Source organism: Cynoglossus semilaevis, chromosome 13 (genome assembly GCF_000523025.1).
Source record: "Cynoglossus semilaevis isolate Cse_v1.0 chromosome 13, Cse_v1.0, whole genome shotgun sequence".
Taxonomy (NCBI): Eukaryota; Metazoa; Chordata; class Actinopteri; order Pleuronectiformes; family Cynoglossidae; genus Cynoglossus; species Cynoglossus semilaevis.
This window is the reverse complement of record NC_024319.1, coordinates 12,277,128-12,304,285: the sequence shown is the minus strand read 5'-3', so window position 1 is coordinate 12,304,285 and position 27,158 is coordinate 12,277,128. Positions and strand designations below refer to the sequence as shown.

The 27,158-nt window shown below is 39.4% G+C and overlaps 1 protein-coding gene across 12 annotated transcripts in view; it reads right to left on the bottom strand.

Annotated features, from left to right (window-relative positions):
• LOC103388619 (RNA-binding motif, single-stranded-interacting protein 3) overlaps nucleotides 1-27,158 on the bottom strand; it is a 147,954-nt gene that overhangs the window by 32,778 nt on the left and 88,018 nt on the right. For all 12 annotated transcript variants that reach the window (XR_003051525.1, XR_003051522.1, XR_003051523.1 and 9 more), the window contains 3 exons: nucleotides 24,303-24,394; nucleotides 2,536-2,693; nucleotides 236-315 (listed from right to left, as the gene is read on the bottom strand). Coding sequence is in view for 1 of the 12 variants with exons in the window: in XM_025061668.1 (XP_024917436.1) it covers nucleotides 236-315; nucleotides 2,536-2,693; nucleotides 24,303-24,394 (330 nt within the window). In the remaining 11 variants the exon portion in view is untranslated. The remainder of the gene's footprint in view (nucleotides 1-235; nucleotides 316-2,535; nucleotides 2,694-24,302; nucleotides 24,395-27,158) is intronic.

The window sequence follows — 27,158 nt, the reverse complement described above, 5'->3', positions numbered from 1 at the left end:
AAGGAGATGGAAAACCAGGTTGCAGCTGTTATTCTTAAAGACATCACTGCAGTAATTGACTCTCCTTCTTATCAAATGGGTCTAACACTGGCATACACAGATGACCTGATGTGAAATGATATGGACTGTACGATGAGAAATAAGGAAGAAAAAAAAGTCTCAATTCACAGCAACACACACCTGAGTTATTATTATCATTATTATTATTATTATTATGTTGATGATTAACTCATACCTGTCATGCCTGGAGGTGTTTTCAAGAACTTTCCATTGAAATTTTGGATAACCACATCACACTTCTCTGTTGACTCCATCCTGAAAGAGAAAAAAAGAGAGCGATAAAGATCAAATATCGTCATTTTGATTCAAAATTAGAAGCAGGATCAGGATTAAGGGTTAGAATAAGGGAAATCATAGTTAGATTTAGACTACACAGGAGTTTACATGTTCTCCTCATGTGTGCAGGGGTTTTCTCTGTGTGCTCTGATTTCCTCCCTCTCGTTAATATCTTCCAGGTTAAGGATTAGGGCTGATTGGACACTCTAAATTGATTCACAGTGTGAATGTGACCCTGTGATTGACTGGGTGTAACCTTCCCTCCCTGTTAGATCCAGCTACGCCGTGACCCTGAAAAGAATTAAAAGGTTAAAAAATAAATGGATAAATGGAAATGTAAGATTATTATACAGGAATAGGAAATGTGTCTGTGTGACTTAGTGTGTGCATGCATTTGTTTCCTACGGTATTTCCTCTCTTTTGTCCAGGTTTAAAAGCTTCATTCAGAACAAACAGTGAAGTGTCATGTCCTCACAGCTGCCTTCACCCAATCACTGCTTCAGGACTAATTGCCTGCTTGGCAGGCAAAAGATACTGTGTGTGTGTGTGTGTGTGTGTATGCTCTTATATGTATTTGTGTGTGTCTTTGTGTACTTTTTGTGTGATAGACACAATGACTGGAAGGAGGGACAAAAAGTGTGTGAATGTGTGTCTGACTGTGTCTTGGGTTCCCATTACACAGTCAGTGACCCAGAGTGGACCCCTGACTGGATTCTAATAACAGGCACACTCCATGGTGTAAGTGAGAAGAGCAAACACACACAGACACGCTCAAACATTCCCTTGAACACACACACGCCAAGGATAGTCAAGGGTAGTGGAATGTAGACTTTTATAATTATTGCAAAAAGGTTCTTGAGTTGTAAATGGCCAGGAGTCAAATAAGGTTGGTTTTTGCAATTATCTAAAAATGGTTTGTCAAACTATTAGCTTATTGAACACTCCAGGCAGCCACTCTTATTTTCTAATGTCAAAATATGACACATTATAATTAAGTTAGGGGTTTTTTTTGTATTTGATTATTTATTAAAACTGAAGTGCGTGGATTTTGTTTTCCAGCCAAAAACAGTATAAAACCACTTAGAAAAGGTTCACAAATGTAACAGCCCTGTGACCCAACTCCCACCAACAGTACAGTGTGGTGGGTGTTGATATCAAACACACTGTAGATGGATCAAGGCTAATAATCACCACAGCTAATTAACACATTATTTGGTATCCTTATCAAACTGAATCAAAACTGTTATTATCAACACTTTGTCTACACACCGTTGTTGTTGAGGTTAAGGTCAAGAGTAATTCAAAGAGTTCTGAGACAGATGTTATCATTTCAGTGAGTGTCTGATTAAAAAAGTGTTTGGAAAGGTTGGTCCATTAGTGTCAGACTTTGACTTCTCTTTGTACAGTAGCTGTGGTCTGTTACATTTCCACAGCTGTTTTCTTAAACACAACCTCCTTTTCTATATTTTGTTTCAGTGTTGTATTTATGTAAAATGGTCGAGGTGTGTATTCTGACACTGGAATTAGTATTATTTACAAACCTGTTTCTCACCTGTTGTTTTTCTTATGACTCTGACTCTAACAACAAGCATTAGGAAATGTCTGCAGAATGTGTAGGCCTGTTACACAGCAGCACTACAGCCAACGGTGTAATTCAGCAGCAGTGAAAAAATGATTGAGGGTTGCGTTGTCACAATATATACTGGTGGGTAATCTCTCAGAGGGCGGCACTGCTCTGAAGAAAAACACTATCCTGCACAGCATCCTAAACACAGGCTGAATTAAAGGAACAGGTTTCATCCAATTCACTTTGTTACTGTGAAAAGGAAACAGGTTATTTATTACTTTATTTAGTAGTAGTTACTGGTATACAGTGTTGTACAATAACATATTGAAAACTGACACCATGTTCCAATAATGATTGGCTGGTTGTAGCCTAAAAGATCGTGTCAAAAAAAGTTGATTTTACTAAGATGAGCTCTTAAGAGTTAGACAAAATATGTATTTGTAGTACTTAATTGTAAATTTAAGTATTTCAAATAATCAAAAATAAAATCTAAACTCATAATATGCAACATAAACAGAAACCACCATTTAAGAGTTACCGTTACAGTTACTAATAATGAGGCAGTATATCATGAAGACAACCGCCCTGTAATAATTTAAAGCTACATCAACTGTGTCTGTGTCTCTGGCTACCTGGCAAAGCCCACGCCTCTGCTCAGCCCGTTGGCGTCCCTCAGTATTCGTGTAGAGATGACGTGACCAAAGGGCTTCAGCATGTTCTCCAGCTCTTGTTCATCCATGGACACAGGCAGGTTGGAGATGTAGAGGTTGGTGGGGTCCTGCTCTTGTTGCTGTTGATGGAGGGAGAAAAAGAAAGCGAGCATAGAGTCAAAAGGCTGTTTTTAAAGCCTTTAATTCAATCAGTCGAAGTCTGTAAAGCTGCCAAATGAGCCCCAGTCTCTGAGAACAATAAACAGTCTCCCCAAAAACAGAATAAAAATGTCATGATTGATGCAAAAATACATAAAGTTCAGGTCAATAACTGCTGGATCAGCAAGTCCACTGCTTAAACAAACTCTGGTGCCGCATTTATTAACATTCTTATAGAATACACTTGGATTTCAGATGGCCTGTGTGCCGAGCAAAATGCATTTTTGCCTTTCAAGTGCAAATTAAATTCAGTGAAAGGAGGGAAATGTGGCTGACCGTCAGCCCTCCTTAAAGCTGGGGCTGCAGCAGTAGATTCACACGAGGCTGCGGCTCTACCATTCAAGTTGTTTACTGTCAGAGGGACCACTGAATATAACTCTGAAAAATAATGATCACGTGAAACAGAACAGGTGACAGAAATACTCTCGGTGCAGAGGATCCAGATCTCCTGACGCACGCAAGTGTCACAGAGATGTTTCATTCAACAGAAATCAATTATCTTAATGTGTTTTTTATTTAAGGGCACACACTGGTGTGTGGTAGTACCATAAATGTTTATCTTCACTTGACTACAAGCTCACCCGTCATCAGAACTTTTTGACCAGATTTTTTTAGAGTTCAAACCCAAAAATCACTTAATTTGTGGTTTTCTTTTCCAGGACCTGAGCTCAGGTACTGCCTGGTCGCACCGCCTCAGACCAAAGCCAACGAAGCAGTCAGTTACACAGACCCGACGGAGCAGCATTAGCTAAGAAGTCTGGAATATAGAATCTTCCCTCGTCAGCGGGGATTTTCCTTTGGCACAGGGTCCAACACAGTGTGGCACAGTTATCTTCCCACACACACGGCTCCTGGCTCTGACTTCAGTCTCCTGCGATTGTGTGCATGAATTAATGTGCCTGTGAGTGAATGTATGTGAGCAGACAAAAACATCAATAATGTAAAAAGCTATAACCAACTGCTGTGATAATATATCACTGACCAAAGTCCAATCTCTCTAACGGCCGTTCTATCTGTACATTCCCTCCATGAGAGAACCAGTTTCTTCAAACTCTTCATCACTATGCTAATGCTGCAGTCATTCCTCAGGGCAAATGTTTTTAACATAGTGGCTCCTGACCCAAAAGTGGGTTAATGCCATAACGTCAGCATGACTTTAACTGTTTGACCCATAGACTGTGATTATGACGAGGCCTTTTGTATCCATTCACTGAGGGAAAAAACAAAAATGTGTCAATAATCTGATGTGATTTTTGATGAATGAGGAGTGAACCTGAGGCACTGCTGCACACTCTCACTGTAGCTGAGGACTTTTTCACCTGTTCATCTAGAACAGGGGTCTCAGACTCGCGGCCCGCAGTACAATATTTTGTGGCCCGCACCTTAATATGAAGGTATAATATTAGTGTGGCCCGCGGAGAAAGTGGACCTCCGAATCAGCAAGCTCCCGCGCGCCGTCCCTTGTCGGGGCTGGGCTAAGCTACACTAGCTTCGTGCACTTCACGCTTGCAACAACAGCACGGCGTGTAATGAACAGCCAGACAGCAGTCGCCTTTGCGCTTGCCATCTATCGAACTTTCTACCACGAATGTCATGATCAAGCGCAAAAAGAACGGCGACTGTTACCGGGTTGTTTATCGTGTACGCTGCTGTTACAGATAGAAGCGTGTGACGGAGCACCTGTAGCTGCTCTGACACTCCCCGACCGGGGCCTCTCGCTCTGGCTAGAGAGCGGGGAGAGCTCTCCGGGTTAAAGGACGCTCCGTCACAAACCGGAAATGACGCCAGGGGCAGCTCGTCAGCGCTGCCTATGACAACGTGAGAGCATTCTCCACAAAACTTTTGTTATGGAAAGCCCAGCTCTCTTAGACAAACCTTTGCCATTTCCCAGCATGCAAGACACTTGTGGATGCAGGCACACCATTCAGTGGTGAGAAATATGTTGATGATATTTTGAAGCTACAGAAGGAATTTGATCACAGATTTGAAGACTTCAAGACGCACAGAGCCACTTTTCAAATTTTTGCGGACCCCTTTACCCTTCATGTGCAAGATGCCCCTCCTGTGCTTCAAATGGAGCTCATTGACCTGCAATGCAACTCTGACCTCAAAGCCAAGTTCAGGGAGATGAGTGGAAAAGCAAACAAGCATGGGCAATTTTTTAGAGAATTGACCCCCAACTTCCCTGAGCTGAACTTCAATAAGTCCAAGTACAGGTCTTAGACTTACTGATGATCATCTTCAAGCCATACTGAGGGTATCAACTGCTTCCTCTCTCAAGCCAAATGTGGTTCAGATTTGTAAAAAGAAGCGCTGTCAAGTATCCGGCAGCAGGGAGTAGGCAAGAGGAGCCATGTTCAGAAGAACTCATTAAAACTGTTAACTGTTAACATTTGAGGACTTTTTTAAAAAACTTTATTGTGGAATCCCTTACGCGGCCCACCCTCACCTAGACTCTGCCTCCAGCGGCCCCCAGGTAAATTGAGTTTGAGACCCCTAGTCTAGATGCTTTTTCATCTTCATAATTTGTCAGAAAAATCTTTATTTATCTTTATCTTTATTTTCATTGTAGGCTTTAATATTTCCCTAAATTAAGGAAATGCAGGGAAAAGGCTATATAGAAAAAAAATAATCACGGAATTTTACACTTCAGCCTCACGTCTCTAGGCACAGTTGGCTGCAGAACACGTTTATTTGCAAGTCCTTCTGGAGTATGGACTTGAGTGCATCGGAGGAGTGGCAAGTGAATGAACTCTGCCTGACTTTGCTCAAAGTTTCCATTTGGACAAAGTTGTTTTTTTTAGGCATCTCACCCTGCATGTTGCAAATGACTCACCTTTCTCTGTCCCCTCTCTCCTCTCTCTCCCCTGTCTCTTTGCCTCTCTGCCTCTTCATCTCTCCACTCTCTCACTCCTCTTTTTCTCCTCTTTCCTCTCTCCTCCACTCAACTCTGTCCCTGTAACATCTGTCATGTGCTGGAAACAGCTTCGCACCAACTGTGCCTCCTCCCTCTCTGTGTGGCCTGCCAGCGAGTCGGCCTGTGTTTTCAGCTCCATTAAACCTCATTGCTGCATCATTATAGCAGGTCGTGCCTCTCATCACGCTACGTCCCAGTTACCTCACAAAACCACCACACCTGCCGAAATATGATGTAAAGGGAGGGGAAACAAGAGTTAAGTAACGGTGTAAAACGTTGTTCTGTCTACAGAAGAAACTGACTAGACAAGACAATATTTTCGATTCCAAGAAAGAGAGATTACAGCGTTTATATTTTTTACCGGTGTTGCTAGTTGGTCTTTTACATAAAATGGTTGTTTTGGAAAAAGATAAGAACAGAAAGCTGCAATTTGACCATGGAATCTTGAAATTCAAATATATAGTCAGCAAAATAGGATTAATGAACAAACATAAACACAGAAAAAAAATCAGTTACTATTAGTCCATTCTTCCTTAAGGTTTAGTTTTAAACAAAGAGATGATTTTTAGATAATTCTTTATATTATTTCTTGTAAAAAAAAGTGGTTTGCAGTAAATCAAAATAGAAAAAAAATGAAGTTCTGATGAGAAATATTTAATTGTTGGAAACTGATGTGAGATAAATGAAACATGAATCAGGCAATGATGTAGGCAGTGGAATTATTTGAGCAGTATATCAGAGAAATAAGAGTCTCTGTTAATTGTGCATTTGATTCCTTCCTTTTATATTCCAGCTCGTCTCCAACTTAATCCTCCTCATTTCCCCTTTTAATCCATCTATTCCCCCATCTATGTGGCCGTCGTTCCGCCCACCTTCTCTCTTTCTGCAGCTCTTTCCTTTCTCACGATCACATCCCTACCTTCTAGTTCCTTTTTCCTGACGTGCTATTCACGCCCTCAGATTAAAACCTAATCTCCTATAATGGTGGCTTGGCTGTAGAAAATGCTATCTGAATGCTCAATTAATATTTAAAGACATTTCCCCCTTCATCCTGCTCTTTCTCTCCTCATGGCATGTTCATGCTGTTTCCACTTTCACGTGTGACATTTTCCTCACCCCACCACCCTCATCTTCTCCTCTATTTATCCTCCATTATCACCTCCTCCTCTCGCTGCATTTTAGCCCATACTTCAAGCAAATTTCTAACCTTTGGCAGTGATTGTCTGGGAGTGGAAATGTTCTCTAACAGTCTAATCAATACTTAATGAACATACCATAAATACTTTATGAACCCTAAAGTCTGAAAACCCTCGGGTTTCATTAGCCATGGAGATGTACACGTTTCCATATCGTCATGATGATGATGACTACAGGCTGAGTGAAATCAACACTGAATGCATCATCATTAAAAGTGGTCATTCGCTGCTACAAGGCAGCGGATGTTGGGCGACTGCTGTTTCACTCTGTCATTGGTTAATGAAGGTTTTGTGAAAAAATGTACACAGGTTTTTGCCCCAGTTAAAGGTCACTGTAATGACAGTCAGCTTAGATACAGACAGATGTGTACTGGCTCCAGAAAACCTGTGAGTAATCTCATTTTAACCCTTTGCTATGCTTTAAGATATTCCTGAGTAATGACCAAAATGCTGCAACTAATAATTAATGTTATCATCACAAAATGTAACATTAAATATTCTGTTAAGTAGCCATATTCTTGTTGTGACACTAGCCTTTATGGAGAGGGAGGAAAGTGAACTCCTTGTCATTGTGACACACACCACTGCACACAACGAAATGTGACCTCTGCATTTAACCCATCACCAATGTGAACAGTGGATTCGAACCTGCAACCTTCCGGACCCAAGTCTGCTTTCTTAACCACGGCCCCTCAAAATTGTGGAGGCCTCCATCTTGAATTCTTAATTTGACAAAAGAATAGCATTAAACTTGAGACAGCATAAATTTTTGTGACAATTTGCAATGGGAATAAACAGTGAGGTGGAAAATGTACGCATCTGAAAAGATACACATGCTGTGCTGCTTTTCCACAGTAGTGTTTCATCCTGACACTGCTGCTTTTGTCCCTTTGTAAAAGAAACAAGCAACACCAAGTGCTAGCAAGGACCTGACCCAAAGTGTGGAATCCTTGAAAACCATATAAACTTGCTTGAAAAAGGAAACAGCCCAGTGTCACATTTTCTTTTCATTCTCGACACAATGAATACATTTTTAGGGCACTCTACTTGAGCTTGTTCCATGGTCAATTGACCATTTAATTTAGCCTAGCTTACCTTTAAAAGGTTTAACTTACGCTAAAGGATGATTAAAACCCCTAATAAAAGCTTTGGGAATGATAGCACACTCATGAAAAACATTCAGAAGCAGAAAAGCTGTTTTTGACTCTGTGGCTCTGTAGCAGCTGTGAGAGTGGTAAAGTAGGCCTGATTATTCAAAGGAATGGCATCACACTCCACAAAGTGAGAGACCGTCTATGTTTCAATGTTTAATTCAATTTTGTGACAGGCAGAACATTTTTCCTCCCCCTTGCTCCCCAGCGCTGCCTGTGTCTTCACACTCTGCATGACTCATTTGAAGCAATGAGAGGGGCTTGTCTAGATAATGGAGATTACAGATACACACACACACACATGCACACACAAAATTCTCCGGTCACACATGCAGCTATGATTAAAGTCAATTGTTAATTTACACACCACAGCTGCCTTTCTTTCATTTTCACATTGATCTCCACTGCCCCTGTTTTGTCAGTGCAATTTTAACACATCTTTTCCCCCCTTCTCCGTCAACCCGCCTTATCTTTTTCTGTCCTCACACCAACTTCACTGTGTGTATTAAATGGCCAGTAATTTATCACACAGCCAGGGTGCAGTTCCTGCTGCAGACCAGTTTGCTGGCTGCTTGTCTGCCAGCCGTCCAGAACTAAAACCAATCAGCCGATCCTGATTCCTCCGAAATTGAGACCATGCAACAGGGTCAAAGAGGGAGGGGCTGAAAACGAAACCTTTTTAATCCATTATATTTCTATAATTTGATTAAAGAATGTCTGTCAAAATCAATCGCATATTAAACCAAATACTTTTCTACAGGGATTGTGATTTCATATTTTCTTTCTTCTCCAGTTTGTTTATTTATGTTTGGTTCTCCATCTTTACACTGAATTCTAACCACACAAACAACAACTCCTGAGTATGGGTCTAATTCCTGAGTAGGGTCATTTCCTGTGGTTTCATGGTTGTTAGTTTTATGACTTAGTCTTCACTTTCTTACACAGTGATTCAACACCAAATTGGAACAGGTTCAATTCAAAGTTTAACAATAACCTTAAACCTTTATGGTCTCACATACAGCATGTCTAACATATGGCAACAGGCCCTAACTGTGACCTTAGACAGGCTCTATGAGGACATTTTTTACGAAATATAAATTATTCTGCCCTAAATGATAATTCAAAACATTTGTGCCATAATACTTGGAATCATTTCAATGGTAATTTAATTAGATTGTAGCTCAATTTTGTTCTCGTAGGTAGCACTTAATGGAGAAGTTAGCCAGCGTGATCTTATTCTGTTGAATTAAATCAGTTTGAAAATGCAACGTGTCATAACTTCAGAACTCAAGGTCATGTAAAAACTGTTATCATCTAAAAGAGTGTTGACAACAAATCTAACCCACTCCTCCCTCTCTTTCTCCCTCACACTTTTGTATGTACACATGTTGTATTCAAAGGAAATGGGCCTCAGCTGTTGGCCAGTCTAATTACCTGGAATGCAGACAGATGATCTGAAGAAGGGCCCCAAAGACACACACACGCAGTACAACTCTTGACCTACTAGAGTTGCATTAAATTCCCGTAGATTAACAGAAACAATAAAGTCAGAAATGATTCCACAGCTGAAACTCTATGACTGAGGGGCCGCATTTCCCATGAAAAAAGCTTATTCCCACTTTTGGGACACATCACACCTTTCCTTCTTAGCAGTTTTGTTTCTTTAACTAAAGTCATAAATATATTTTTAAAAAATCTAGTACCCTAACCCTTTTTTTCCATGTCTTTGATTTTCACCTTCCATAACACTGAAGGTAACACATCCAGGAGAATTTCACAATTTCAGTTTTTTTCTTTAAACAAAAGGGGTAAAATCTACAAATTACACATGTGGAATTGGTTCTAAAAATCACATTTTAATTGTCAGAGTGTTACAAGGCAGGTGGCCTTTGAGATTCCATCACTTACTAGAATGAAGTTTTCCAATACATTAAATCGATTTTTGCTTCTGGTGACTTTCCCCTCACACAAATCATTGGAAAATAAAGTTAGAAGCCACAGTGAGAGAGAAAACAAATTAGAGGGAAAGTGCAAAATTAAAAAAGTTCTCACAAAGCGAATGGGAGGAGAAGTTTTGTGCTCTCAGCACTGCAGTGATTAAAAAATAAAGCTCTGGCTCAGACGCAAGAATCACATCGGCTTAGAGGGAAAAGAAAGAGGTTCACTCAATTCTGGCCATAGTTGGTTTTTTTTTTCTCTCACTGTGTCGTATTACACAGTGTGCACAATTGCCAAGATTAGTGTGGTGAAATGCAGTGTGAAAACCTGTGTGGTGAAATTTCAGCAGAAGTGCTTTTTAATTTGAAATTTTAAAGTTGGGAGCAATGTAGAGAAAGTGTTGAATGTTACAGATTTTCCTAAAACAGTGTCAAAACAACCATATTGCTATCAAACAATCCAAATTTTCCATAGGGTCACCAAGGTTTTGTAATGCTATTAAAGTTCAATCAACACCAGACAGATAACCGTTAGGTAGATGTATGTGTTCACAACTGTTATCATTTGGGGAAAATTCCAGTGATTAAATTGATGATATGAAGAATGTCAAGAAAAATATGGAAAAGTACAACATAACATTTTGCTTTTTAGAGTTGGGAGGTTTTAGTCATTACTGTGCATCTGTGAATTGTCTGCCATCTGTGAACACATCAAGACATCCCCAACAATAGTGATTGATGAACTGTACAGTCTATCACAATCAATTTGACTATTGTCAGTCATAGATTTCCTTAATACACTGGGTGAGGTTGGACTGACCAAAGCCAGGCGTCTGACCTGAAGTTGAAGCCTCCACAAACACATGCTGGGTGTTGAGATTGTATCAGAGCTCTAGGTCAGGGGTGTTAAACTCATTTTGGTTCAGGGGCCGCATGCAACCTAATTAGATGTCAAGTGGGCCGGACCAGTACAATCACGCTGAAATAAATTATAAATTACAATAAGGCCATGTTTTTCCCCTTTGTTTTCATGCAGAGAAGTACAAGTTTATTAGATATTTATTATTATATATTAATTATGAATTAAATAATAACAATTTTATCAAGTATTAAGTGTTTGAGTGTTCAAACTGGGCTGGATTAGACACTCCAGCAGGCCGTTTTTGGCCCGCGGGTCGTATGTTTGACACCCCTGCTCTAAGTGCTTCTGTGAAACAGAAACCTTTTTGTACACACACTAATGTAAAATGTTTATTGGTTGTGTATTGGATCAACAGTGGAAATATTGGATTTGAAGTACGTCATTCAGCTCATGCATTGAGATGTGTTAACATTTTTTATATTCAGGTGAGAAGTGAAAAAGTGTTTCTCTGCTCTTGGCTGTAAATAACAGGCTTAAAGACAAAGGCTACAACCTCCGTCTCAACTTAACTGCACTGCAGTAAAACCGACATGTCATTCAAGGACATATAACACTCGCAGCACAAACTAGTTGCTGTATAAGAGAGAGCGAGGCTGCCTGTGTCCACCCACCCGGTCTCTTCTGAGTCCTGCATAAGATAAGAGATGTATACTGGTGTATACTTCAGCGGGTGACCCTCTGTCACCAGCCGCCGGGCTGCGATCCACCTATCAAGGTCAGGACAATATGGGTTCTAAAGAACAATTAGAGTGCAATCATAATTCAGGCAAACTCTAAAATGTCCAACAACTTTCCACCGTCGTTGGCTCGTATGAATCCATTGTACTGATCATTTGTTTGTTAAAACAAATGAGAAGCAGCCGTTTGTTACTGAAGGATAGAAAACTGTGGTCGTTGAAATGCTAAGTCTAAGTTTTTCTCTCTTCATAAAATTTCCATGTGGTTCGAAGGTCTTGAAAATAACAGACCTTCAGACTTGAACCTGAATACTCCATTTATTATCCACTCAACTTAGTGTTGTATTTCTGACAGGCGTTTTTTCTGTCAACACTCTTATCTTTATCATTTTAATGCATACCCCTGCAGTAGCTTAACAGTGTAATAAAAACAACAACCCCAAATGCATGTGTGCTTGGTAGACGGTGTTAAGCAAGTGACTGAGCAGACAATAGGCAACTTCAGCAGACACAACCACACTCAAACATGCACATATTTGCTTCCACCTGATACTATTTCAACCAGATCAATGTCTTTGTCCTACTGATGCAAACCTCAAAAGCTGCGGCCTGTTGCTATGGTTATTTCTATTTGAAACCAGAGGGATTAACCTCCAGGGGCAATGCTGGAGAGAGAGAGTACCAGAGACAGAGAGAGGAAAGGGAGAGAGGAGTAAGACAAGAAGAAAAAGTGGGTAAAAATACAACTGACATAAATGTCACAATATTTGAAGAGGAACCAGGTTCAGCAATTGGACATATTGTTCAAAACATAATTTAACATGTCATTTATTTAGGGTTGTTTAAACCTATACCTGTTTAACCTGTTTAATCCATGGGTCCCAAACCTCAATTTGCTGAGAACCACTGCTGTGATAGTCTTTTTATTGAAGAGTTACATCAGTGTTCGATGTTTAATATAAAAAACAAATAGTGCAGTCACACCCCCTTCTATATCCCAACTGGGTTGACACACTAAAAAATGCAACACAGCCTGAATTATTTTATTGATTAAATGTCAGCTTTTTAAGCTTTACCAAATAAATGTTTATTTACACACCTTCATTGTGTGGAAAAAAAAAAACACTCCAAAATGACAACACATTTTTTATTTTGTGCACCCCTAGTGGCAGCTTGCGTACACCACACCTTGAGAATCCGTGCTGTAGTGTAAACAGACCGTTTTTCTCATTCTCAAAAAAACAGAATTACTGCAATTCAATCATTCAATCATTAACATCTAGTCATAGACCAGTAAGAAAACTTTGTGGGCCATAAGTGGCCCCCGGGCCTGGAGTGTGTTACCCTTGCACTAAACCAAAAAATATATAGAAAAATAAATTCTTCAGGGAAAGCCATTACTAAAATTTGCTACGTATGCACTCTATCCTCTAATTTGTTATAATGAATCAATTTTTTTAAAATACCGAAGACCTGGACTTTCGTCATATCTTTGGCTAACTCCATTAGCTCCAGTGGTTTGGGTCTAATTCCTATTGGATAGCGATGTCTTGAATAACAGAAAGCTTTTACAGACACACATTTATTTTAACCACTAAAACTTAATTTGTTTATGCTTTGGCACAAGCAAAAATAAGCAAACTACATTAGTGACCCACTCCGGCTTGTGTAATATTCCAATTATTGCAATCTAAATTCTCTTCCAACTTTATTGTTTCAACTTGTTTGCCAGTATAAATATTTGTTTCTAAAGCCAAGAAAGGCCTGAGGGGAAGAGTTTAAAAGAATAAAGAAAAATAAACAGGGAGAAAAGTCGTGGAAAGATGTACACAGTGAAGTAAATGGATAAAAAAATGATAATATGATGTATGGTTTCAACAATACATTCTCATTTGTTGTTGGATTCATGTGGCTTTGTTTGTTTTTAACATTTTTGACCACACAGAAATGATTTGTGTGAATCTTAAATCTAAATATTGGCACTGAAGGAATGCTTTGTTAATAAAAACAAAAAATCCAGTAGAAAATGTAGAAGCTGACTCTCCCTGCAAGCTCCAGGCTGAAGAAGACTCCCTGTGCAACACAAGATGCATTCAAAGCAACATGTCACAACATTTAGAGGAGGTCACCCCATGTCCTGGCACAAAAGAAAAACATGGTTTCTTGAAATGTATTTTCTCTTCTGGACTCTCTGAAAATAATACTGTGGTGTGTGTGTGTGTGTGTGCGGCTGTGCTCCTCATATGAGAGTGCAGCTTTTCGGCCCCATCTTCAGATGTCAGGACGAGGGCACAGAGGGGCCAGCTGACAGCTTGAAGGACCTAGGTTATTTACTTTTAGAAGGGAAAATCCAGCCTGAGTCAGCAAACACCAGAGGGCAGCCACACAGATGCAGATAAGACACACACATGGAGTGTTTTGTGTCTGTTACATGCACATATGCTCAAACCGATGCATCGTTGTCTTCAAGCCTAGAATGCTTGAAAACACATATGTCACCATAGGGTTAAAGAAAGCCATTCCAAGAACATGGTTGAATAAAAAAAAAGTCTCATTACCATCTCATCCTCCACCAAGGGCATCCATTCCTTTCACCTGTTACAAAACCTCATCATTTCTCTTTCACCAAGCCATTAGGCTCTAACATGCTTCCTAAAGTCTCCCCAGCTTCACTGTCTCTGCCTCCAGAGACAGAGTCTTGTTAAAGTTTAATCACTTGAGCACCAACCACAAACCAACCCATATTTTATCACTGAAGGGTCCCTGCAGTACCATAAGACTAAACTGATCCAATTTAGAGGAGCAACATAACCTGTCAACCAATTAAAAATGTAAATAAAACTAATATCTATGCACACTCCGATTCACAACTACAGTCAGCCAATAAGTATTATGATTATTGATATATTGTTGACATTTTTACTATTTTTATACCCATTTTATGCTGCCTATGGAGAGAGTTAGTGTTGTATGCAAATATGACAAATATTGCCTAATTTGCTATTTTTTGTTTTAGTTGTTTAAATGTTACCTGCTGCCTTTATGGTTACAATTCACTAAAACCTAGTGGCACATATTTTTGTTTGAACTGCACTGCACTTTTATATGTTAATTATGTAGTTAACATGTTGAATACCCTGTGGCTGTCAATGATGATTCTCCCCTTCATGATGTGCCAGTCATTTTCAATAGGAAAACAATCTGGACCGCAGGCAGGCCAGCACATTAACTGTTACGTCTATAAGGTCATAACTTGTATTTGCTGTTGTATTTGCAGTGAAGGGAAGCTCTTTTGCTGATGTACCCTTTGAGTTCCAATGGTTCTAAAACTCCAATAAATAATGAGTACATGCCAAGTATTTCCCGGTGCTTAGTTAAGCAGGAGATTGATTTACATCAGGAAGTACTTTTTTATTCTAAGAAAAAAAATGTCAGGAAATACTGCTTTGCCTGAAACAGAAAGTATTGACTTATCCTCAATCCCTTGTACATTTTATTTATTTATTTTTGTTCAAATGAGAAAATTCCATCTGATTCTTTCTCCATGAACGTCTGCACAAAGAGAGTAAGTTGTAGCTTTGTATATTTATAAGCACATTCTTTAAATCTGAGAATACACAAAAGGTGTGCGCTTGTCAATAAATCTCAGATGAGCCAGGAGGAATTTGATGGTGTTTGGCTTAACGAATGTTGAAATTAGGATCAATAAAAATCCTGATGCAGAAACTTAAGGAGAAACTGATGAGATTCGATGTGTGAGGAGAAACGACGAGGAAGAAAAAAAAAGAAAGGAAACAAACAAGACAGACAAATGAAAAGACAGACATCTGATCACAGCTAGTGAAAGAGCCTCATTGGTTTTCAGTGGGCATGTGCAGACTCAGACGCACTAAAAGGTTACAGCATTTGATTTGTGATATTGTACTCCTCCAAAAAGCCCTCTCTCTCTCCCCTACTTTCTTCCCATGTCTCTCTCTCTCATCTCTCTCTGTCTGTCTCGGGGAGCAGTTTGGCTACTGCTGTCCACAAACTTTGATCGATGGCTGAATTATGCCATCGGATTGTGAATCTAGCCGACTCTGCTGTCTGCCCAATGACAAACAACAAACGCGCCTGGCCCCCAATAACAATGAGAGATGCGAGGGCCGGGCAGCCAATCAGAGCGAGCACTTAATAGTGTAACTATAAAAAAGAGGGCATTTCAGTCAGCCTATTGCAGCAGCATTAATAGACTTCATTAATTTGTATTCCTCAGAGTGTTTGGGGAATAGATCTTCAGTGCAGCACTCCCCTCTTACTCCTCCTCTATCCATGTATTTCTCCTCTTAGCCTCTTTATTTCCTTTCTGTGTTTCCTCCCTCTCCTTGATCCTTTGCATTCATCCTTTTTCAGAGTTCAGGCTGCCCACTCCATATTCACTCCATCCTTTTCTCTAACCTCCCTAGCTACAGTCTGGGCTTCCCACTCCCACCACCCACCCCCTCCATCGATCTCCCACACACCCTTCCCTCACACCAGCAGCCCACTCAATGGCTCTAATACCACAGAGGGAGAGAGAACGAGAGGGGAGGTATTTGATGGTGTTTTCCAGTTATCTTTGTCCTCATAGAGCTGTTCTTAAACTGGCTTCATCAAACCGAGCGCCACCCCCACACTCCAGCAGCCCACTTCATTTCTCCTCAATATTTTTTTTCCTCCCTCCTCTTTGTTTTCCGATCTCTGAGGGGCAGCACTGGGGTGACACTCAATTTGAAGGGTTTCATTAATAAATGAAGCATTTACCAGTTTATAAGCACATTACTTCAACACAATGAGGCTGAAGACTCATTATCTAATTTTATTCACAAAAAGAAATGGCTTTTGAAATGTTTCTCTCTCTGCAATTTGTTTTGTTGAGATATGGAGATGTAACACATTTACTCACAGAGCGTTAGAAAGTGAATTTGTTTAGAAATCTATTATGAACTCCCTCAGAGAGAGAGTTTAAGTGTTTGTTTGGACAAGTAAAAGTTTAAATCTGTTTTTGCAGTGAGTTTTGCAGTTAGGGAATACATCACAAAGATCACAACATTAGATCAGTGACCATGGGAAGCAGGTATATTTATAATGTAAGTGCTATTAAAATCATAGTCCTAAATTAGGTGGTCTCTCACATCACTCAGAATAAGAGTTAATCCTAATGCAACATCAAAATACAGCATTTAGCAGTTCCTTATCAGGAGGAAAAAAATATCAGCTCATTATTTTAAAAAATAAAAAGTGATATCCTACAAGCTGGTCCTGAGTTTCCTTCTTCCCAAAAAACAAAACAAAACAATCTCCCACATAAATGACACAGATGGACTCAGAAGGTCAGCTGTGACCACACCAACAACTGCCCCATTCACGACCCAGGTCAACACATGTTGCCTACAGTATGCTTTGTTTTCACAATAATGCTTCTCTACTCAGGTATTCAGCCACCTCAAGTCAGAACTGATGTGAGGTGAAACCTCTTCTGAACTTCTCAAGACGAAGAGACCTCTAGGACTTAGACCTACACAGAGATCCTACTGTGTGCTACCTCTGGGTTAATGAACACTTCAGTATCACAGTTCTCTACCAGAAAATGTGCAGCTCTCTTCTCTCTCTTTAAATGATCTGCCACAACAGCATTGGAACTGTTATTACTTTACCAAATCCCCACTTTGAACAAGTGGGGATTTTCCAGCTCCACCTGCTTCTCTGACAGATTTATTGAACTAACACAATTTATAATGAATCAAAATCAATAACATCAATTAGCACAAAGTTCAAAGAGAAAAAAAGAAGCAAATTCTTCTCCTGTTTGTCTCACCACACCTGTCATGTCTCTGTTTCCCACTAATGGTGCCCGTCCCATACTTTGAGAACCACTGATTCAACAAAAACATGTAATATAATTTTGGAAACTACTCTTTCTACATTGTATGTAATAATTTAATAAATGAAATGGTTGTTGTGATGTGTTATCATTTGGTTTTGTTTTTTCACACCTATATCACAGTTTTCTACATGTAATACATACATTTTCTTCTGAAACAAAGTTCAAAATTGTATTCATAACATAGAGGCAAATGTTTGCCTCTGAGACTGGGCTAAGACTAATTCTGATAATCCTCATCCATGTCCTCACTTTTTTATTTTGGTATTAACAGCAGAGAAGTCGCTCTTTATTATTGTAGAAAATTCCCTCACAGTGTACTCAAGGAATACAGAGCTGTTCAGAACACCTGATGTTCTTTTTAGTCTCTACCTTCCCCCTGTTTTTTGTCTTCTGTAGCTCTTCTTCTCCAGATCCTCTTTTGAATGCTTGAATTATCATTTTTAATTAACACTTTGCATAAAGTAGTTCTAAGTCAGGACACATTGAATGGGTGGCTTTTAGCTGCATATCTCTTAAATTACCATGCGCTGCCTTAGGCTGGACCTTTTTTTTTAAAACATCAAGGTGACGTGCTTAAAAAATATCATACAATAAAACTGACAGAATGTATTCTTTGTATTTTTAGTTTAGTGCCATTACTGTTTCTAATTCTAAAATAAAGGCATACAACGTTTTCTTTGACAATAAAGTAAATGAGATCATTTAAGGTCATGAAACGTACTGTTTTGATTTCTACATTAATAAATAAATTAGGAAACAAACAAGCACAAAATTATTGATTTTACTACGCAGGTGCGTTTTTTTTATCTCACAAGAGCCTGACCATATATTAAAAACTTGAATTGTGGTTGCAGCATTGCATGAGTAAGTGTTTTGCACTTGTAATCCGTTTAGAGGGTAGAATACACTATGCACCAAAATAAAGGATGTCAAAAGAAATGATCATGATCGCTGTTATGACAAGAAATATTTTCTCATTAGCAATGCCGAAGAGGCACATTAATCACCCACAGCTTATATTTATCTTTTCTTTCTTTATCCCTCTGTCATGACTCTCTTACTCCCCCTAACATCCATCTCTTCATTTCTCTCCTCACTCGTCCATTTAACTCCTCCAACTCCCTCCTTGGAGCCAAACAGTAACAAGACACCGTACCCAACACACACAGCTGGTAATGCAGGGTTAATAAGATTGGAGAGCAGCTGATGGTTGTGCACATTCAGGCCAGATTACATTTAATTCGATTGGGTTTCACTCACTGGGCTCCCTCCTACTCTCTCCCTTTCTTTCCCTCTTCCCCTTATTGTCCTCATTCTGCTTTTGTTGGACCAGAGGTGGTCCTGACTCACAAAAAGGCACAGGTCCAGACAGAGTGGTTCAACCTGTGCACACAGCTTCCATGCACTTTTATTCTGGGTTTGGTGAGTATGCACTGACACACACGTCCCTGGTCACTCTGATGGCCTCCACTTTTAAACCAAATGTGATTTATTATCTGTATCTTACAATGTCAACTGTGCCTTGAACCAGACACAAGGATGTCCCCTTTCGGGAGGGGAAAAAAAGAACATCATAAAGTAGAAAATAGAATTCTCTAAACAATAATAAAAAAACCCATTATGGACAACTGACATCATGTTACTAATGGGACTCATGGTTGGACTGTTTGAAAAGATAGTTTACATACGGATGTGACACAGTCTTCAGCTGCATTTGCATCACACATAGTACAGGGCCAAGCACTTTCTAAAGAAAGAAAACCTGTCATCACAAATTAGCACTGTGACACATCACACAGGGTTCAACATGTTCATGAAAACAGAGTGAGACCAATTTCGCGATGTCACAGAATGAATGAATCTGCTGGGAGCACTTGTTTGAATTTAAAACCTTATTCCTCAAAGTTAATCATATTAATTAAAATCGTATAGCAGTATTTGTACATCATTACGCATAGTGAAGTACCTGCCTGAGCTACGATGCAAACACATGGCTTTCCTGTTTTGGAGTCATACAGCTGTGCAGGTCTTATATTGTATGGTTTTCAAATGTAATAAATAAGCAGACATAATGTCTCCAAAGTTACAATGTGAGCATTAAATACACAGGTACAACACAACACATTCAAATTGATTTTTCATATCCTTCTTACTGACTTTATATTTCTGTTGCTCCTGTTAGGACTCATCCTGCCCTTCACCTCCTACTGTTAGATCAACTATTATCTTTTTTATTACTTTTATGGATCGTATGGTCATAAATTCATGCTCATTTGAATGCTGTCAGGATGAGTTCCAAACCAGGCCCCGCAAATTTGGAGTACAGTGTTATTCACCAGCTATTCATCAGCCTTGAAAACTGTAGACCCCTGGCCACGTCTTGTCAAAAATCTGCAAAAATCTGCTTGTTTCTATTTTTTGTGCCTTTTCTGCTAAATAACTGTGACTTTTAACCACATTTACATTTCAAGTTGAGTGTTGACCTTGAAAATGTTTAATCTCAGTCCTTTTTCACTCTGCGTTAGCCACTTTAGCTATTTGTTTACTCAATCTTTTGAATTTGATCTGTTTATTTCACTGTTTCTCTGACACTGTGTCATTACTGGCAATGTCTTGTTACATTGCGTTACCCAGTGAAGGCAATTCAAATCCTAAACCTTGAATCTGTGCTGCAGACTGTTGTCTATCATCTGTGGCTAAATCAGAATTATGGATTCAGGAGACAAAATAAGCTCTTTCCACTCTTCAACTGTCCAGAGTTGGTGAGTCTGAGTCCACTGCAGCCTGCCGGCCTCAACCCTTAAAATGCCATTCATTCTGAAATGCCTCTCAGCTTGTCTGTGTTTTGAAGAGAGGTTCTCTAAGTTGCAGTAACATTTTTGTCAGTTTCAAATTGTCTGGTGTTTCTCCTTTGACCTCTCTCAACATGAAGACGTATAGAACCACAGCTCCGTCTTAACCAGTCTGTAAAGCTCGTGTTTAGATTTCATTTTTTTTCATACATCGTAACATGTGGCACTGCGCAGGTCACATGTTCTGTTGATGGCAGGTAGACTCAATGGGGATTTGAACGCATCTGCACATCAATTAGTGACTACATTTAGATTTTTTGTTACTGTTAAAAAAAAATTCCATGCCTTTGCCATTTTGGGACTGGACGACAGTATCGTAACTCTTTTTTTAATAAGATGTACCAATAAATCTGTCAAATGCCTCAAGTTCCTACAAAAAGCTGCAGCATAATATCTGACGGAGGGAAGACAGAGAGATCAGATTCCTCCAGTGTCGGTTTGCCTCCAGTGCCTGCTCGTACAATCCAAGATAATATTTTAAATCCACCTGCTCATCTAGAAAGCATTTAATGATCTCTTAGATGATGTCTTAGATGACTACCATCCCAATAGATTACTACGCTGAAGAATATTTAGTTCTAAATGTGAGTGTGTAACAGTAAAACGGGCGGAGGAGAAGAGATGTAATTCACCTGAGGCCAGACTCTCTATATAAAGACTTAAAAACATACTCTATAATATGACTTTTAGTATACAGGGCTTCAGCTAGGCCAACACCGCTGAGGGAACTCCCATGGTGCAATTACTCTGCCGTCTCCTCCTATGTTATATTTTTATTTACACTTGAAAGACAGATTGACAAATGGATGGACAGCTGAGCCAACCAATGTTTACAGTTTCGTTTAAGACCAATAAATGACAGCCATTTGATGCAACTTCGTATGTGTGTGTGTGTGTGTGTGTGTGTGTGTGTGTGTGTTCTGTCCCACCCTTTTATTAATCACTGCAAGCTTTCATTTCTCATCCCACAGACTCCCTTTTATTCTCTCTCTCTCTATCCTTCACTCTGTGTCCTTGCTCAACCCTGTAACTAATGACTCTGGAGGAGGCAAGCAAACACACACACACACACACACACACACACACATACACACACTAATACAAGTCCACCTACACAGTCACATAAACACTTACACACAGAGATGAGGAGTTGAGGGAAAAGTAGAGGATGGAGGATGAGAAGAGAAGGTTGCAGTGGGTCAAATGAAGACAAGAGAAAGCAAGTTAAAAGGAAAAAAAAGAAAAGAGAAACAGGGAGAGAAAGACAGGATGTGCCAAGGACCAGGGGAGAAGAAGAAAGAGAGAGGAAAACAGAGGGAGGTGTGAGGTGTCACTGCTAGTGGTAGCATCTCTCTAATTAGCATAGTGACCTTGGCCCTGCGGACACACACACACGTTGGCAGTTAATAATGCTTGTTTTCTGCACACAAAGTTCAAGAGGCCAAAATGTAAAAGTGACTCATTCATTTTTGTATTTGGAAAACAGACTCAACAGAGTCACATTGGAACACAACCACCACCAAACCCAAAAATGGTTTCCAAACAGCAGCCATCTTTCAACTGGAAAAGAAAAGACCATTTTTGGCTCAAACACACATTATTTGCAGGTACTACTGGGAAGAGTTTTTTTTATTTCACAAAAGTCATCTAAATGCCCAGCATGCATCTGTTGAGGATTCGTCTTCAGGTGAGACACCCGCCTTGCATCACACCAGCCAAACTGAGAAAAGGGCAATCAGTAAGACTACGGCTGACAGGCTGACTGACTGACAACTGTCAAATAGATTGCCATGGACTGTAGACCAATGAGGACAAAGGTTTCACTGAAGTATTGAATGTCACTCTCAACGGGTTCTAAAAGCCATCAGAAGGATGTACAGGATTGACTATAATCCTCTACGAAGCAAACAATATTGTTTGGATAAGTCACCAATAGAATCAGGTGTGAAACACACAAATCTACCTGGTGTCATTTTTCACTCTGATTTTACCATTCAATCTAATTAATTAGAAATAGTTTTAAATAATTTGACAGCATTAATTGAAACATAATTAAAAGAGGTTCTTTCCTTCAGCTCATTTTCCAAATTGTTACCCAGTGTGATCATGGAGTGTAAAGTACAAAAAAATACAATCAAAACAAATAGCACAAGCCTTCAGTGTCATTATTTTTACTCTCATCAAAATGGTCCAAAAATCAACCAAAGTTAGAAAAAACTGCACCTGGAGTCAATGCAAAACGAGCGGTTGGTCATGTCGAACATTCTTTAAAGCACAAACCTGCTAATTTATGTATGAAGAATAATAGCTGTGAGGCACCACACACAGCCCACATCCTTCCTACAAATTCTTATCACACCCGCGTTCACTGTAATCCATCTTGTCAAGTCGTCTTTTCTCACACTCAGCTCTTGATAAAAAAGCTGTCTTTTTAAGTGAGTGAGGCAGCGAGGAAGTCTGACCGCTATTCTTTATGGCACAGATGTAGTTGTTAAGTTAGCAATAAGAGAAGGAAATTGTTTCTGCTGTCACAACCCGCTGTACCACAGTAACAGTGTTTTGTACATTACCTGTCACCCTAATGTTGGTGTTGACATTTAGTTAAGATTTAAACAGATTTAGACAGTTTGGCAGACATTTCATTGTTTTTATTCAAATTTTGTTCAGACCTTTAGGCCTTTATTCATCTATTTCAATATTTGTATCAAGTTTATTAATTAATTCATTTCAAGGTTGGTCTAGTATTCCTTAAAATGGAAAGGAATTAATATTATTTGCTTTCAAAATAATATTTTCTCTTCTTCTTTTTTTGCTGAAGAAATTCTTACAACCATCGTAGACGATGTAGAAATGAGAGAGACATGAGTTAGTCTAATTGGGAGAAGCCCCATTGAAAACATTTCTTTTTTTTTTTTTAACCAAAGCCATTTAAATTGCATGTCTTATAAAACGGTTGCTGGGAATACAATATCAGTGAGATTGACTGTGTTGTCGTACCCAGATTCCAGAAAGTTAGACAAAACACGAGCGGCTCTGTGCATAATTAGTTCACGAAACAGTACGAAGTCTGTGTAATTTCATTTGGAATCGACTCCTTGGCCTCTCTGGCATCCCTGCGGAAAACTTAATCTCCAAGGAGTCGAGGGCTTCTCTCTCTTTAATAACAGCTAAACACATCAACACTGCCTCCTACAGCCGTTTGAAACAAAATAAGCGATGGAAGCCTAATGAAAAGGGTTTAATAGAAGAGCAAGGCAGAGGTTGCTCAGAGGCTTGCTGCTGTTTTAATTCAACGGGACGCTCCTGGTGCAGGAAGATTGTCACATTTTAATTGCAATCCACTGCCAATTGTGAGAGGACGCATGGTGTCATACTGCCTGGAAATGTGAAAGCAACGCAGGCCATTCAGTGTCTTTCCCTCTCACACACTTGTTTAATGTAGTATAACGTGTTTCCAAGTGTCTATCTGAATGTGTACGTATAACTTCTGCACGGAATTCTTTTTTCTGCAGTCATCTGTTTCTTGTAGTGGCCACCAGTGGTTAGTTAGCAGTAGTAGTAAGTTCTTAAGTAGTACTCGTTTTTCCATAACGTAGCAGTGCCTGCAGTGTGATCATAGCTTTAGAGTCAACTGTCTTTCCCAGGGACATACAGTATCAACAACCAGACCTGGGAATTTCTAGACTGATTTATGCTGAATAACCAGCCATGACCATCATTACCACATTACTACTAAGACATTAACCAAAAACTCAGTCGATTTTGGTCCAAATCAAGTATCTAATGCTACTGTTATGTAGCTTGGTTTACAGAATAATAAGCAGTTTATTATTGCTACATCATCGTTGTAACCACTGACCAACTGCAAATAAAATAATTAATTGTTGTTAAAAACATCTGGAATTTACACCGACTCTGAGAAAGCCAAGTGTCTCAGTTAAGAGCAGTGTGTGAAGTGAAGGTTGAATCCTACCTTTGCCATTTGTGCCTGGACTCCGCTGGCTTTCAGGGAGGCCACAGCCTTCTGGGCTGCTGCAGGGCTGTCGAAGTCCACAAAGCCGTAGCCTGTAAACATAAACAACAATGCAGGTAAGCAGTCAGTGTGGCAGCGTAAAATGTAGTTATTATAGGCTTCAATATTACTGAGCGTGTTTTATTTTAATACAGCATTAATCCAATAAACTTGTAAAAATCAAGTCAGGTCGTGTATTTAATAATGTTCCTCCATTAAATGGGTTTATCTCACATCTTTAAAAGAATTGCTGTCATAAACAGTAACTCTTCTGGTTTATGATCCAGAAAAGGAATTTTTCATGTGGCTGCAGGTTTATGTACAGCCCGTTACAGTTCTTAGCAGTAGAATTATGACTATATAGTACTGGAAACACTGTTGGATGCCTGTGTCCTAAACCCTTATATAATGTCAAAAATAAAAATAAAGTAACTGAAACATCAACATGAACATGAAATATGTTGTGGGTTTTTTGACCTGTACTGAGTAAATCCATTCAACTTTATAGTAGATTTACTCTATTGTGGAAAAATTAGAAAATAGAGAAAAATAAAAGATAATAAAACACATTTTTGATTCCAACACGAAATTTAGGAACTAAAGTTTTTCAATACAGGAGGGTCAAAATGGCCTGAAACATAATCTGCAAACATTCTGCAACACATAAAGAACTAAAATGGGTCCAATGGACATGTAACATAATACTAAGGTTAATGTTAATTGTTTTTCATGTGTTTCTTAGTAAAGTTTTAAAATAAACTGTGAATTTGTACTACTGGGGAAATGTTGTCTTTTTGTTTGTTTGTTTTATTTAAGGAAGTTCTGACTTTATTTGCAGCATTTAAATACATTTGCAGGAATAGGACACGTAAACACCATCAATGTTCATTTGGTCCACACACTGTCTGTCCATTGTCTCTAATATGTGAATGGTGACACATGGCCAACAGTCCTTGGTTTTTACGCACAAAATCCTCCTTCTGCCTCCCCATTGTCAGATTTATTGTCCCCGAATGTTTGCTCATTTGGTTCCAGTACAACTAATCAGGCATCCAATGGTGGACAAAAGTTTGTCCTTCTGCACCAAGAAGATTCACGGAATTCTCAACGCAGTAATTAGAGCTAGTGAATGTGAACTGTTGTGTTGAACTGTAGATGGTCTGGGGATTCTGGTCCTGCAGGAAAGACCGATGGACTCAAGGTCTGGTCACAGTCACATTTCTTTTCACAAATGTCTGCTTTTAAAATAAACCCTGCTTTTCACATTTTTATGGAGCCACACAGCGGAAACTGGAGGGAAATGTCAAAAAAAGACAAGGAAGGAAAAAGACAGTCTGTGTCTGCTGTGAGAATGACACTTTGCATGTGGAGGGACAGAGAGACGGAGACAGGGGATGAAATACTGGGCACATCTGCATATTCTTCAGCAGTGTTTTCTGAGTTCTTCAACAACACCACAGCTGTACTGGTGAGTGGGCTGAGCATTAACACATCTAAACGACACACATTTCTAAAGCACTTGTGGAAATCATAAATGTAAATATGCACACAGAGCAGGTTTACACTTCTTTACATTTCTAGCATCTGCTCTCGTCTATCACTTTTCCATCCTAGCCCTTTTCAAAACCGCTGATATGCAGTTGTTTTTTTTTTTTTTATTGTTCAAAGGCCAGGCGCTGCTTTCACAGCACGGTCTGCACTGCACACACAAATATTTACACTGTTGCTAATGAGAAACACATACTTTTGCCAAAATAGGGTAAAAAAATAAACCCACACAAGCAAGTTCTAGGACTTGTGCTCACGCACACACACACACAGGATTGGCTGCGACAGATCTACAAAGATGAGGGAAGATCACATCACAAGGATGCAGGCATGTTTATGCAATGGACACGAGCATGTGCCGTGTTGCAGTAATTATAAATAAACATGCAGAAGTCATCATTAGCCTGAGAAGATGCACATTTAGTTTAGAAGAATGTCTACATCCCTCCTGGTCCACGCATGTTTCGTTAGCCACTGTGTGTGTTTAATTAGTAAGGCTTAAATTTCATGATGCAATTGTAACAACTGGTGCTTTTTGTTTGACGCCAGTGGCTTCAGCATTTATCAGGAGTAAACATGATGATTAGCGAGACACTTAGAGACATACAGACACACAGAGTCGACACAGGCTCCCTCAGTTCCAGCTCAGCCTCAGATCATCTGCTTCCATCTCACCCCCTCTATTGCATCCACTTCTATTACACCAGCCAGCCTGCTGTAGCCTCCTAAGACGTCCGTGAATCTTCTCTGCCTCAGAGCTCTGCCTCAAGCAGCCTTTGTCTCTCGTAATAACTTCAACAATGTAGTTTTCTATGGCAAAAGCTACTTTAAATCTTTCCCTCTTCCATTGAAGTATGTATGATGCAATTTTTTTTTCTTTTCGGCAACTTTTTTTTCCAATTTTCTTTTCTAAAATATGATGTTCACAAATCTGCAACATCTAGAACGTCATTTATTGTCAATCATATCATCCTTCATCATGCTCTTGGGGAGGGCCTGAGACATTTTCAGCGGTTATCAGATAAGGTTTGGGGGCCACCCTTGCCCACCAACCGGTCTATCAAAGGGCCACATATAGAGAGAAAGAGCAATATACTGTACGTATGATAGTATTACGGGAAAACACACCTATAAACTCCACACAGAAAGAACTGAACAGAAATGTATTACATCAAAATCCTAGTTTGTCTATTGAACTGTTTTCTTTGTATTGTTATTGTATTGTTGTCATTTATTTCTAAATATGTTATGATATTTGTGTTTTTGGTC